This window comes from Rhea pennata, chromosome 3, assembly GCF_028389875.1.
Source record: "Rhea pennata isolate bPtePen1 chromosome 3, bPtePen1.pri, whole genome shotgun sequence".
NCBI classification, from domain to species: domain Eukaryota; kingdom Metazoa; phylum Chordata; class Aves; order Rheiformes; family Rheidae; genus Rhea; species Rhea pennata.
In genome coordinates, this window is record NC_084665.1 from 9,213,060 (window position 1) to 9,227,240 (window position 14,181).

At 47.0% G+C, this 14,181-nt stretch overlaps 1 protein-coding gene across 1 annotated transcript; it reads left to right on the forward strand.

Moving 5' to 3' along the window:
* Positions 1–1,570: 1,570 nt before the first annotated feature.
* Positions 1,571–6,855, forward strand: BMP2 (bone morphogenetic protein 2). The gene is made up of 3 exons (XM_062573500.1): positions 1,571–2,272; positions 2,973–3,331; positions 5,853–6,855. Exons 2-3 carry the CDS (start codon positions 2,980–2,982, stop codon positions 6,695–6,697), a joined length of 1,197 nt encoding a protein of 398 aa, XP_062429484.1. The 5' UTR covers positions 1,571–2,272; positions 2,973–2,979; the 3' UTR covers positions 6,698–6,855.
* The last annotated feature ends 7,326 nt before the right edge of the window (positions 6,856–14,181 follow it).

Sequence of the window (14,181 nt, forward strand, 5' to 3'; positions counted from 1 at the left end):
ATGGAAGACTGTGTGAACCTATTTATTTTTACAGGCAGAGAGGAGGCAAGCCTACAAGACCCTCTTGATATCAGATCAGAATATATCCAGGCCTTTGGAACAACCATAAGGATACTTCTCCCTTATAAGGTTCATCATCCTAATATAGAAACCTCCTGGAGATAAAGCGCAGCTGGCCATACAGTACAACCTATGCTTCAGGCACAGGGAGTAAGTGTTGAGGCAAGAAATGACTTTTTCCTGGCATGACCCACTACAGATTGAACTGGAATGGCAATTAGAAGTTGAAGTGCTCATTTAATGTCAGTGATGTGTAAACTACGTTGCCATTGTTATTTTAGTGCTGATTTACATAATTGGCATACCCTGAAGTCACACTGCATGCACTTTAAGTTCATGCTAAAGAGTTGCAGGAAGTCATAAAATTAAACATTATCTGAAATGGAATGCAACGGAAAAGTTACTACACTTCTGAGGGATTTCATTTTGGTCTGTGTCACACCTCCTGCCCGTGGCCACGTGCATGGCAGCAAGTGAAAACCAGAGGTTAACGAGTCTCGGGACTCGCCTGAGTGAGGCTTTACCAGCTCCTTAATTATACTGGTGTAGTTCTGCAGTGGTTTTGCCTACACTGGTGTGCAGCGCTCTTTCTCAACATTTCCTTCCAGGAGTGACATTTCGCCAGTATCGCTCAAGTCAAGCTCAGGTGCTACGAAAACCAGCAGCAGAGGGTCCGCACGAGGAGTTACGCCGCTGCGCCCCGTCCCTGCCTCCCGCGGGTTCCCCTGCGGAGGAGCCGCGGGACGGAGGCAGAAGGCCGCTCCCGGGGCAGGAGCTGCGCACCGCTCCGCCGCGCTTGCTGTACGCGCCCGCGGCTGCCCGTCCGCGCCGCGCGGAGCCCCCGAGGGGCGCTCACACGGGCCGCCGCGGCGCGGCCGCGCTGCCGCTGGGCGCCCCGGCCGGGTGCCGGCGGCCCGCGTGGGGCCCGTCACGCGCGGGCGCCCCCCGCGCCCCGGCGCCGCGCAGGTGCCGCGGGGCGAGCGGCGGCTCCCGCCGGGGCTCCGGCGCGCTTCCGCCACTGGAGGGCAGCCGCAGCCAAAAAACCCTCTGCCGCGGCGCGCACCTCCGCCAGCCCCGCGCCGGCCTCCGCGCCCCCCCGCGCCGCGCGGCGCTCCCGCCGGGCCCGGGCGCGGCCTCTCCCCGCGCCGCGGCTGCCCCCGGCCCGGCCCGCCCGGCCCGGCGGCGCGGAGAGGCGGCGGGCGCGGGGGCGGCGGGGCGCGTCCGCCCGGCACCTGCCGGGACCCCGCGCGGCGGCGGCGGCGGCCGCGGCCCCGGCCCGCGCCGCCCCGGCCCCGGCCCCGGCCCGCGCCGCCGCCTAACGGGCCGGAGGGCAGCGGGAGCCCCGCGCGGGGCCGCGCCGTGCCGCGCTGCGCCCCGGCCCGGCGGGCGGGCGAGGGGGCGGGCGCGAGCGGGGGCGGGCGGGGAGGCGGGCGGGCGGGCGCGAGGGAGGCGGCGTCTCCTTTAAAAGCCGTGCGGGGCCGCAGCCCGCTCCCACAGGGCGGCTGTGATTGGCGCGGGCCCGCGAGCCTCCGGGGTCGTGACATCGCCGCGCAACAAAAAGCCCCGGCGGCGCCCGGCCGCCTCCGTCAATGGTGCGGTGCAGGGGCGGGAGCCGGGCACGCCTGCACGGCGCGCAGCGTGCGCACACACAGCTGTCCCCGTAGCGCTGCCGCTCCGCGCGGGCCGGGAACAAACTGCTCCCCACCCTTTTTTTTTTTTTTTTTTTTTTTCTTTCCTCCCTTTCCTTTTCCCTCCCCCCTTTTCTCCTCCTTTCTTCTTTCTTTTTAAGGGAGCGGAGAAAAGTCAAGCTTCATCTTAATGTTGCTGCGGGAGTCTCAGTAAATGTCCATCTGTCTGATGCTGATGATGCAAAGGACACTTTTTAAAAGGAGCCTTTTAACTCCATAGACACATAGGCACCCATTCACGAGCAGGCACACGCGAGGAGGAGGAAGAAGAAGAAGCAACAACTTTCTGATCGCTGCTTTTAAAAGGGAGAAGCCCTTCCCTGGCTGGGACTTGCCTTCTGCCTCCTAAGCCAGCTGCTAAAAGTATGTTTCTGAGGCGGACTATACTTCAGGGAACTTCTATTTTCTGCTCGGCAGCTGTAGAGGAGAGGCAGCGAAGTTTGGAGTAACACCAAGTGATGCGGGAAAAACACCCCGAGAGCAGAACACCCTCCTGCAGACACAAGCCCGGCTGCTGCACACAGGTATAACTCCGGCGGTCGCCGATCCGCTGAAAGCCCTCTCCGCAGGATGACTCCGTGGGCCACGGCGGAGGTGCTAGCGCTCTGGAAGAGAGAGGGGGGACGGGACACTAATCATTACAACAACAATAATAATAATAATCCAGCGCAGAGTTTCACGGGGGAGAAGAGTATCCTGTGGGTTTGGCTAAGGACGTAGCAGGCTTACCTCCCCCCCTCCCTCCTCCTTCCACTCCGCCGAGAGAGCGCACCTCTCCCGGCGCCGGGGAAGGCTCTGCGCCGCCGCCGTGCCGGGCAGCGGCGCGCCGCCGAGGGGAAGCGCCGGGCTGCGAGCGGCGCGGGGAGGTCCCGTCCCGTCCCGCCGCGCCGCGCCGCACCGAGCGCGGCGGCTCCGCAGCCGCCCCGTCCCCCGCGGAGCGGCGGCGGCGGCCCGGCCGGGGCGGCGCGGCCGGGCGCGCACCTGTGCCGCGGCGGTGCCCCCGGCCGCGCTGACAGCGGCGGCCGCCGCCGCCGCCTGCCCCCGTCCCGCCCCGCCCCGTCCCGTCCCGTCGCGGGGGGTTCGTGCCTTTCTCCGCCGTGCGCTGCCTCCGCGCACCTGAAGCCTCCCTCGCCCCGCCCGCGGGGTCAAGGCAGGGGGCCGGGGGGAGCCACCTGCGGGCCGCCCCCGCGCCCGGCTCCCATCGCCTCCTCCTCCTCCGCGCAGGTTGATCATGGTTGCCGCGACCCGCTGCCTCCTGGCGCTGCTGCTCTGCCAGGTGCTGCTGGGCGGCGCGGCCGGCCTCATGCCGGAGGTGGGCCGGCGGCGCTTCAGCGAGCCGGGCCGCGCCGCCTCGGCGGCGCAGCGCCCCGAGGACCTGCTCAGCGAGTTCGAGCTGCGCCTGCTCCACATGTTCGGCCTCAAGCGGCGGCCCAGCCCCGGCAAGGACGTCGTCATCCCCCCCTACATGCTGGACCTCTACCGCCTGCACGCGGGCCAGCGCCTGGCGCAGCCGCCCGCCCTCGGCTACCCGCTGGAGAGGGCCGCCAGCCGCGCCAACACCGTCCGCAGCTTCCACCACGAAGGTAGGCGGGGGGCGCGCGCGCGCCGCCGTGGGCGGTTGGGCGATGGCGGCCGTTAACGGGCGCGGGCCGCGCGTGCGGCGGTGCCGCGCTGCGAGCGGCCGCGGGACGGCGAGAGGGGAGGGGAGGGCAGGAGGAGGAGCGTCGGGGGCAGGCGCCTGCCCGGGAGTGCCTGCGCTTGGCCGCTAATAAAATGCGTTTTGTTGAGTTTACAGGAAGGGTTGTAGTCAGTTTTGCTTTAAAAGCCCCGGTTAGAGGACTCTGAAGTTTCTGTTCTGACGCACTTACTCGGCAAACCTCTTTCCTCCTCCCCCCTCACCCCACGAGAGGCTCTCATTTTATTTATTTATTCTGCGAAAACGGACCTGCTCCAAATTAAGCCTTCCCACAGATAGCTTTTCTTTCGCAAGGCCAAACCACCAGGAAAAGCTCCCTAATTCGCAGCTGAGCTGGGATCGTTCGGGAGGTTTCTAATCCTTATCTAATCCCCGTGAGAGATCAATGAATCAATCGCAGCGTTTCCTCAGCGACTTTCTTGCCCTGCCATCGAGGTGAGGAGCACCGCAGCCTAGACCTGAGCCATGCCACGAAGGAGGCGGGCAGGCGGGCTGGTAAAAGCCTGGCTGCCAGACTTGAGGTGCGCCTGAGGGCCTCGGGCAGCCTGGCCAGACCTTCAGCAAGGCGCCCGATGGCTGCGTGCTCGCCGCAGCACCCCGGGGCGCAGCTGCCCCGTCCTCGCTGGGAGCCCTTGGCCACCGGATGCGCCCGCTTGCTGCTCCAGTGGCTTGCTAAATGCACGCAGATGAGATTATCCTCAAAAGGAGGCTCTCTTGGATACAGACACGTTTCTGTTTTCCTCCTCTGGCTCCCCTCTAGCGATGGGCTTAGTCGGTGTGCTTGCACAGACTGTGGTGTCCACCGTGGCACGGACCGGCCCGTGGGGTGGGTGGCCTGCGTGTCACTTGCGTGCTTCTGGGGAAACACTTTCCTGAGCAGAAAGGTACTGTCAGCCAGGGGCATTACTGTAAAAGCGATGAAGACGCAGTTCCCCTTACCTTGAAACTGCAGTTAAAAAAAATAATAATGATCTGTAGGGTTAATGATTCCTATCGACAAAGAAGGCAACCTAAGATGAGTGGATGTACTGTTTAGTGGAGAGCTGTATAATGAAGAGGGAGATGACTGGTGAAATGTAGCCTTGCACTGTTGCTCTGTGTTCCTCTATGTGGAAAGTAAACACTTAGCCATGAATGGGGAAAATCCAGTGCACGGGTCATTCATGTTAAACACTACAGAGAGGGAGACTGAACGTGGTAGGCAAAGGTCTAAGCAAAAGAGCAGATGTGAGGGCAAAGTTTGTAACTTGTAGGCAGATGCAGAAAACTGCAGTTTTAAGTAGCATTTAGCAAAGTAGTGTATAACAAAGATTCTTTCTGGCATAAGAGAGATTCTCTAATTTTCACAAAAGTTTGCTTTGTGGCCATTCTAAACATCTGTTTATTTCTGAATTAAGGTCTGGTCCTGAGACGCTGTAAAGCTAAGCATTTTCTTGTGCAAGAAGTCTTACTAAAATCAACAGGGAATAATTGTATCAGTAAGAATTGCCTGTACCAGTCATGGTTTCACTTTAGAAAGTGAATAGTTAGTTCTCCAGTGTGCTTAGTACCAAAATTAAAAGTCATGCTTTTAGAGAGATTTACTGTGGCTAATACTTGTAGTTTCTTTAATAACTGTCACAACATCATGCTTCCTAGATATATTTTATTTTTCCTAAAGTTCCACCCGGTTATAAGTTGGGTGAAAGGAGAGAATGGTGTGGAGTTGAGGGAAATCTTTGTCTTTGAAAAGCTTCTCTTGTTCAGAAGCAACTTTCTTTTATTATCACTTTACCACCCATCAGTTTTAACAGTTGAAGGATCCTACCTTCTAGGGCTCTTCATGAGTAAACATTAGGGCGTGCTTAGTAAAATGCCATTGCAGATGTTGGGTTTGTGGTTTCTAATTATAATACAAAAATCCGTACATTAAGTTTTGTAAGTCACCTAAATTGTGGAGTAATATTTTTTGGAATGGCCTTTAAGGGATAAATGTTAAAGCTGTGTACTTGAAAAGAGCAGAAATGTAATAATTATCCTAAATCCTCAATCAGTTTTAATTCTTCTCATCAGACGTCCACTGACTGTTGTGCTAATGTCTTTCTTACTAATGTCTTTAAATTCCAAAGTAATGCTTCACCTTTCTTGCCACTTATTTTAACTACCTGGAATGCAGAGGACACCAGTATTCAATCAAAATACATAACAATGAATGAAGCATTTTTAACTTCATGCCATGTGTATTTGCATAAATAAATGAAAGGAAAAGGGAGACAGTGTTTTCTGTCAGAAACTGTTTCAGGTCTTGTGTGTCACGAGTGTCAACTGTCGTTTGAAAGTTGTCAGCAGCAGATGTATCTGAAGGGTTTGGTTGCATGTCTCAGTTTCTGATTATTTTTTTTTCCTCCCCCCTCTTCTAATCAAATTAGAAGTTTTGGAAGAGCTGCCAGAAACAAGTGGGAAAACAGCACGGCGTTTCTTCTTTAATTTAACTTCCATCCCTAATGAGGAATCTATCACCTCAGCCGAACTCCAGATTTTTCGGAAACAGGTGCAAGGAGCCTCTGAGAACAACAGCAGCTACCATCACCGTATTAATATTTATGAAATTATAAGGCCAGCCACAGCCACCTCTAAGGACCCTGTCACAAGACTTTTGGACACCAGGTTGGTGCATCATAATGCAAGTAAATGGGAAAGTTTTGATGTAACGCCAGCTGTAATGAGGTGGATTGCACATGGACAACCTAATCATGGGTTTGTGGTAGAGGTGGTTCACTTGGACAAAGAGAACAGTGCCTCCAAGAGGCACGTTAGGATTAGCAGGTCTTTACATCAGGATGAAGATAGCTGGTCTCAGCTGAGGCCGTTATTAGTAACGTTTGGGCATGATGGCAAGGGACACCCGCTTCATAAAAGAGAAAAGCGTCAAGCGAAACACAAACAGCGTAAACGCCACAAATACAGTTGCAAAAGGCATCCGTTATATGTGGACTTCAATGACGTGGGGTGGAATGACTGGATTGTTGCCCCACCGGGGTATAGTGCCTTTTACTGCCATGGGGAATGTCCTTTTCCACTGGCAGATCATCTAAACTCAACAAACCATGCCATTGTTCAGACTTTGGTCAATTCAGTGAATTCCAAAATCCCTAAGGCTTGCTGTGTGCCGACAGAACTGAGTGCTATTTCCATGCTCTACCTTGATGAGAATGAAAAAGTTGTATTAAAGAACTATCAAGATATGGTTGTGGAGGGTTGTGGGTGCCGCTAACACAGCAAATATATTAGACAAATACAAAAAAAAAAGCTGACACTTTAATATTTCCCAATGAAGACTTTATTTATGTAATGAAATGGAAAGAAAAAAAAACACAACTATTTTGAAAATATATTTATGTCTACAAAAAGTTGGGAAAACAAATATTTTAATCAGAGAAATATTCCTTTAAAGATTTTAAATGTATTTTAGTTGTACATTTTATATGGGTTTAACCCCAGCACATGAAGTATAATGGTCAGATTCTTATTTTGTATTTATTTACTATTATAACCACTTTTTAGAAGAATAGCTAATTTGTATTTATATGTAATCAAAAAGAAAAAATATAGGGTTTGTACATAATTTTCCAAAACTGTAGCTGTTTCAATTGTGTGTATTTAAGTTGAAAAGAATACATGGAACGTTACTATGGCAAAGTGCATAGCACATTTGCTTTCTGCTGTGCTACTGTTAAGGTCACAAGTTCAAGTCCAGAAAAAGTGGATAATCCACTCTGCTGACTTTCAAGATTATTATATTGTACAATTCTCAGGAATGCTGCAGGGTGGGCTGTCCAATCCATGAGAACTGGCATCCTCTTTAGGTGGAAGATTTGGATAAGAACCAGACATTGCTGATCTAGTATAAATACTGCTATTCCCAACTAATTTGCAGTGTGAATATAAGAAGGGCCAATAGAAATCCTAGGGGAGGCGGGGGTGGGGGAAGACTGAATCCTTCTAGACCTACAGAAAAGTGAATGTTTGATGTTTCCTTTAAAAGTCCTGGCCAAATATAAAATAATAAAAATTAAAATGTCATCATTTTTTTTGTGATTATGTATACTAAAGAGGAATAATTATTTTATTTGTGCTGGCCCGTGTCTTTAACAGTTGGAAAGATGCTATGTACTTCCTTAGCTCACTTCTGTGGAGTGTTACAGTAAAATTAATCTCCAGTTTTTGCCCTATGTACAGCAAGGTGTTGTCATATGCGGTCTCCTATCTAACCTCAGCTGATGGTTTTGCTGTTTTGCAGATTAGCTTGCTTTCTTTTCCACTGTTTTCTGTTTGAAAGCATTTTTTCCCAAATCTTTAAATATTTTAAGATAATAAATCATAGAACTCTGGTATTTTGTTCTGAAAAGTGCAGTCTGTAAGGAAAAAAAATGGTTCAATTGTGCAGCAGTCACAAGAATAACCTGTGTTTGCATCTTTCTCTTTTTAAATTCTTCATATAAAGGACAAAAGCATGATTTACAGTTGGAAGGCACAGCATTAAAGCTAATGCTCACTGTACATGCTGTATGTTACAAGGCTGGTGTGGCAGTCTGCTAGTATGCTGTAGGACAGGGGTGAGAATACTCAGCCTGAGTTGCTTATTGCATGGAAGTTGTGCCAAAATAGTAGAATAGGAAAGCAACTTAATTTGGCTTCTTGCTGATATACTACAAAGTGCCTGAAGCCAGGAGCAGAGTGAAAACATGTTAGACTACTAGTGGTAAGTTCTTGCCTATTTCAGGAACTTTCCGCTCTACTTTGTGAATATATAGTGACTCTGCGATTAGCCTCCAAAGGCATGAGAACCCCCTTGTGTTCTGATAATTGGATCCAAAACTGGACTTTGGTGAACTGAGGAAGCCCTTAAAGTCATGTGTGCGGTTGTCAGTCTACAGACCTTTCTAATTCACCTTCTGGAGTACTGATTCTGGCCTACCCCTAGCTTAACCTTTTACTAACACCAACCTTCTGTTTCCCATTGCCCTTCCCAAGCTTCTCCTTTTTGCTGGAATCCTCTGTGCTTCAATTTCAGTACTAAATAGGTTTGTTGATCAGAAAGACTAACTTGGTGATATCTCACAGGTTTTCCTGTAAAACACCTCTCTTCATCTGCTGCTAATCATCAGAAAAAGCAATTGGTAGAGAAGATGGAGAAAAATGACAGTAACTTCCTATTGCTTCCATTTCTCTTGTGAGCCTAAAAATATTTTAGACTAGCTACGAGTTTCTGTGGCAAGATAGAACTTAATATATTATTTGTACCAGCAATATTTTCAATAGCTACCAGAGAGCAATTCACCATTCTGCAGTTTGACTTTGTTCATTTTTGAGAGATAGCTGACTTTGTCATGCTGATGCTAGATAGTAGCGTACAAGTTTGCTGGGTGGACAACCTCCTCTAAATTTTTTTGAAATACAAGTGCTATTTTCTTGGTTATTTGAATGTTTTTAGGGTGCACTTTTTCTGCGTAGAATTTTAGTTTGCCCTTTATTTGTTAAAAAGGGCATGCCAGTTGCATTGATGGTGAGCGAGTTTATGGCCGTTGTCAGCAGCAGGCTGTGCTTCAGTGAAGGTTCTGCAAGAATTCGTTGCTTATTTGCAGTGCATGGCTGTTCCAGTTGAGTCACAGCAGTACTAGAGTATTCTATAACTTCAGCTTGCAAAAGCTAGACATGAAGTGCTGAAAATTCAAGATCGCATCATTTCTGAGAGCAGGAAAGGTATGATCCCAAATCTGTTGAAATCACTGAAAACTCCATGGCACTTCTAACCAGATCCTGAATTCTGGTGCTTCTGGGCTTAAATTTCACAGCTCTAGGCCTGTCATGTATAATAGATTGAAGGAGGCTTTTTAGAGAGTGATGACTGCTTTATTTCTCCTAAGGCATGAGACCACATTGATGCTAATCTTTTTAAAAAATTGGCTATGGCGCTGTTGTCTATGCATGGTTCATTGCGTGATGCTGCATTCCTTATACGAGCAAACCTCCTATTGCTTGACCAAGAATTGCATCTGTAGTAAAGTGCACTGTAAGGCCAACATGTAATTGTAAAAGTAATAAGACCGTCTCCTGTGAGCGTTTCTGTACCTGGTTAGTGTTAGCCACAGAATTGTCAGTTCCATACTGATTTTGAAGAAGAAATAGGGATGAATCAAGCTCAGCACATCAATAAATTTCTGCAGAATTGACTTCATAATGTGTATTTTTTTTTAAATACTTAAACTCTCTCTAGACTGGAGATGTGAGAATATTGTGCTGAAGAGTTTGTTTAGATTAAAAACAAAAATCCCGAAGACAAACCTGCTTTTCATAGATCAATAGTGAAAGATCTTCCTAGAGATTAGTTGGATTATGTTCCTGAAATCTGCTAGATAGTGTTGTTGATCAGAGACCCCTCTGAAAGTTTTAGGGGGGGGGCATCATCTGAGTTTGGTAATGACTGCTAAGTAGTTCTACATACAAAAAAAAAAAGCAGGGGGGAGGCTGTTACCACAGTGCTTATCAGTACTCTAGTACTTATTTTGGTACTCTACAGGAAGAAATTAGTTTCTTCTTTTTTCTCAGGAAGAGAGCATGCAGAAGATCTAGAAGACAAAAGTGCCTTTGTTACCCTGTAACCTGTTTCCCCTAAACGTGTTGCTGCTAGGCACTTATATAATCCATATGGGCAGAGATTGTGATAGATAATGTCACCCTTTGTGCATTTCAGATAAGCATCTCTCTAAACACAAATGTGATCAGCATCTCTTCTTGTCCTTTTGAGACTCAGTAACAGCTTTGTCGAGTGGCTTGATAATTTTTGCGCAAAATTCAGTTGGACTTCTGTGGTCAACAACATGTAAAAATGACGTGGGAAGATCTTCAGTTGAGGTAAGCTCTCCTGAGAGCATTGGCCGTTTTCACCGAGCAGGGTCTGCTCTGCTTTGCTAATGTGGGCTCATCCTAATCAGGTACTGAGACCTTTCCTGCTCATGTGTTAGTTGGGCTTGTCCACAGAATATCACCTGCTTTTCCCTGCTGCTAGGCAGTTAGTAGCCTTTCATTTGTGCAGTCAGTACTGATGAAGCTTGGAGAGGAACATTATTTGTTTACTGTACTCTCTGCTCTGAAGAAGGGGCTCATCTGGATTGCATTTACATTAGATGTACTTTGCTATGCTACTAGAAGAGAATAATGATTGAACTATTTTATTGTATAGCTATTCCTAAATTGTTGATTTGGATTTTTTTATTGATTTCAGGAGGCAGCTAATTGCCATATGGCAGCTTGATGTTAATGTTTTATGAAGATCAGGAAACAAAAGTTTATGAAAAGCTTTTGTATAGTAACTGCAGAGTTTCAAGAACTGTTTTATACTTCCTGACAGTGCAGGTCTGGCTTAATGGTTTGTTTTTATTGCTTAAGAGTGTAAACCTTTCTTTAGCCAATGTGTGGAAATTATATCCTCATCCCGCATTACGCATTTCTCATTGCTCATTACTCATTCCTTGCTTTCATTTCTGCCATCTGTAATCAGAGCTTTACTGTTTCAACTGCATGAAAAATGCTCCTGTCCTTTGTAGAGTAAGATGATTTTTCTTAGCGTTTACCCACCCCCTTCCAAACAAACAAACAAAAAAAAAAAAAAAAAAAGGGAGGGGGGAAGGAAGGAGGAAAAAACAAGAGAAAAGGAAAAGCCTACTCTGCTCGTATTGTTTTTCTCTGTTTTGGGTGGAGTCTGTCTTAGATTCTGGTTGCTAGATGGTTTCTGTAGTAACAAGCAGAGAAAAATTCAAGACTGAAAAGTCACTTTTAAAGGTGCCATATCTTGCCTAAAGTATTATTTATCTAATTATGAATATTGAATGTTTCTCTTCTCTTTCATATAAAGGCTACCTTCTTCTTTTTGATAGAGCAGGCTGCTGCTATGAGACCCTGATTTGTTGTGCTCTTACAATATGAGGACATGAGAACCACGAATCTTGTTCCCAGTTGACTTAAGCTGCTCAAAATAATGATGAAAAGCCAAAGGCATTAAAATGTATTTTTAAAGACGTAATAAATGGTTGTTACAGGCACAAACCACTTTGTGTTTTAGTTACATAGGAAAGAAAAAAGAAGCTAGGTTCAGAAGGATATTTGGAGTTTATATATTATTGCTGTAAGGGAAGTATTGGATGAAAGTGATGGTCTTTTAAAGTACTGTATGAAAGAAAATACCCAGCTCCTTCAGAACATATTTTTACCCTGCTATACTCCACATCTTTTGTTTATTTCTCCCAAGAGATTTTAAAGGTGTATTAGGAAGTAACAGTTTTTATGTATCTGCACATTTGACTTGCTTGGACACATAAAGGATGAGAAAGTTACTGAAGGTTGGTTCTTGTCTTTCCAGTACTAATCCTTCATTACCTGTACCCCTGACAGCTGTGTGTGCAGCAAGCAGTAATGGTTTCCTGAGGTGGAGTTTCCTCTCTTTTTGGAATCTAGTCACCTGGCAGTGCCCTCTGGGATCTAGCAACCTTCAGTCTGCCAGCTCTGTGCAATGGTCACTTAGAAAAGCTGGTACGCTGCTTTTGTCCTGGTTCTGTGTTCTTCATGGAGGCAAACATGTCCCTGCCTTCAGTAAGGATCTTAGCTTGGTAAGAGTCCGAGGATTTGGATCCACTGCATGCAAGAGGAGGCGCTTCTAACACCGGGGACCATGTTTGTAACATGCCAGAAGTCTGAGGGCCAAAGCTGATTTGCATCCGTATTTGCATAGTGCTGCGAAGGCACTCGGCTGTAATACCTGCCTGGGCTTGTATTGCCCTCAATAGATGAGCAGAGGTTAAGAGTTGTCCAACTTCTCCAGAGGTATGAAACTTGCAGTAGGTCAGCTGGGGTCTCAGTCTGCAAGACAAGGAAGCGAGTAGATGTGTTTTTGCTCTTCAGAGTTTGTTGTTGGAGGGACTCTGGACTCCTGCAAAATATGCCTGGCTTTCAGTATAGAAACTAGACCTGAGCCATGAGTTAGATCTGCAGCTGGGTACATTGGCTTCATGCCAGGAAAGAAGCAGATATGTGGGTTTTCAGTTTGAAAAAAGGCATGGATGTTTGTGGGGAAAAGTTTGAGGTGAGAGAAATGGGAAAGGAGGACACGCAGGCTTTTGCAGTTGAAAGTGTTAAGTGTGTCCAAAGTGATTTCAGGTAGAAAGATCAGAGCAGTGAATTGATAACATTCTGAAAGTTCAGTTTCCCACAACAGCTGGACTGTGACAGATTTACAGTTTAATGAGGCTGATAATCCCATTAGAGTTTAAATTAAGAAGGTCTTTTTGGGAGATCACCAAGAAAACTGAATATTGTACTGTAGCTTGGATTGTAATGCCAAGGCAGTAGAGAGGTGACATGTACTCCTTGAACTGTAGGATATGGTTTCATTCAGTGTGTGTTGTTGAAACAAGGCATTCAACTCCAGCAGTGTTTCACTGCAAACAGAGGCAAATATATTATTACTACCACCATCATCATCGTCATCCTGGAGACAATGTGCAAATTAAAAAATGGAAATATCAACCAGGTCTGCAAATCGGCATAGCTCTATTGGCTTCATTCTCAGATAATCTGGTCCTTTTTAATAAAGCAAATCCTCAGGAGACAAGGAGAGCACATATGAAATACAATATATTTAAGGTAACTACTGACATAACTCCAGTAGCTTGGAACTTGCACAAAAGCATTTTTTATGGCATCCTGCACACCCTAGTGATGGGAAAGTGCTGTATGGAATAATGACTCTGTAACCACAGACTTCAAAAGTATAGAATGTCTGTGGCATGATGGAAATAGCTGTTTCCACATCAATAATATACACAGGCATATTGAAGCTTAATTGCAAGGCCAATGGTGATGGGAGGGGGAAGGGGGAGGGGATATCTGGTGACGGCTGCACCAAACATGCAGGCTGAGCAGAACGCCTCTGCTTTACAGCCAGAAACAATGATTCATTTCATTATAATCTTGACTTTTACATTTTTCTCATGACTTATTGATAACTTTGTATGAGATTGCAAAGACCAGAGGAGTTATTGACTTCGTAGGAATTAGGAAGTGAGACAGGGCATATATTATTTCTAATAAATATCAGATCTCTGACAGTTATTTTAATTATTCTACTTAAGGACAATTCTGACACATTTCTGCTTGCATTTTCTCTTTGCATGAAAAGATACTATACTTGAAAGCAGGCTCTCACTTTTAGAGCCTCCCTTTTTTCATTTATTTTCGTGAAAAATCCTAATCCTCTAGTTGACATCATAGTATTGACATGAAGGCAGTTTTGATGTCACTAACTGTTGCTCTTGGACCAGATCCTAATGCATATGGAAGTTCTTTCCCAGTCCTGGCAATATTAAAGGGCCTTACATAAATAAGAAGTGGGCACAATAGCTTTAAGTGAAAAACGAGAGGTTGTATTCTGCAAAATATTACTTGCATTGTTGATACTCTTTTATTGCTTAAGACATAGATTACTGGCATTGTAAGTATGTTGTCATTTTTCTGGTACTGCTTTCAGCATACAGACTGTTGGCAATTTTCAGGATTATCCGAAAGCTTCCACTGCTGGACTCTCGTGAGTATGCAATGGAAGCTGAGATTCTTGAAAAAAGAATTTCATCACGCTTTTTTTTGGGGGGGGGGAGAGTTTCAAAGTGTAACTTTGAGACTCAAAAATCAGAAGAAAATAAAAAA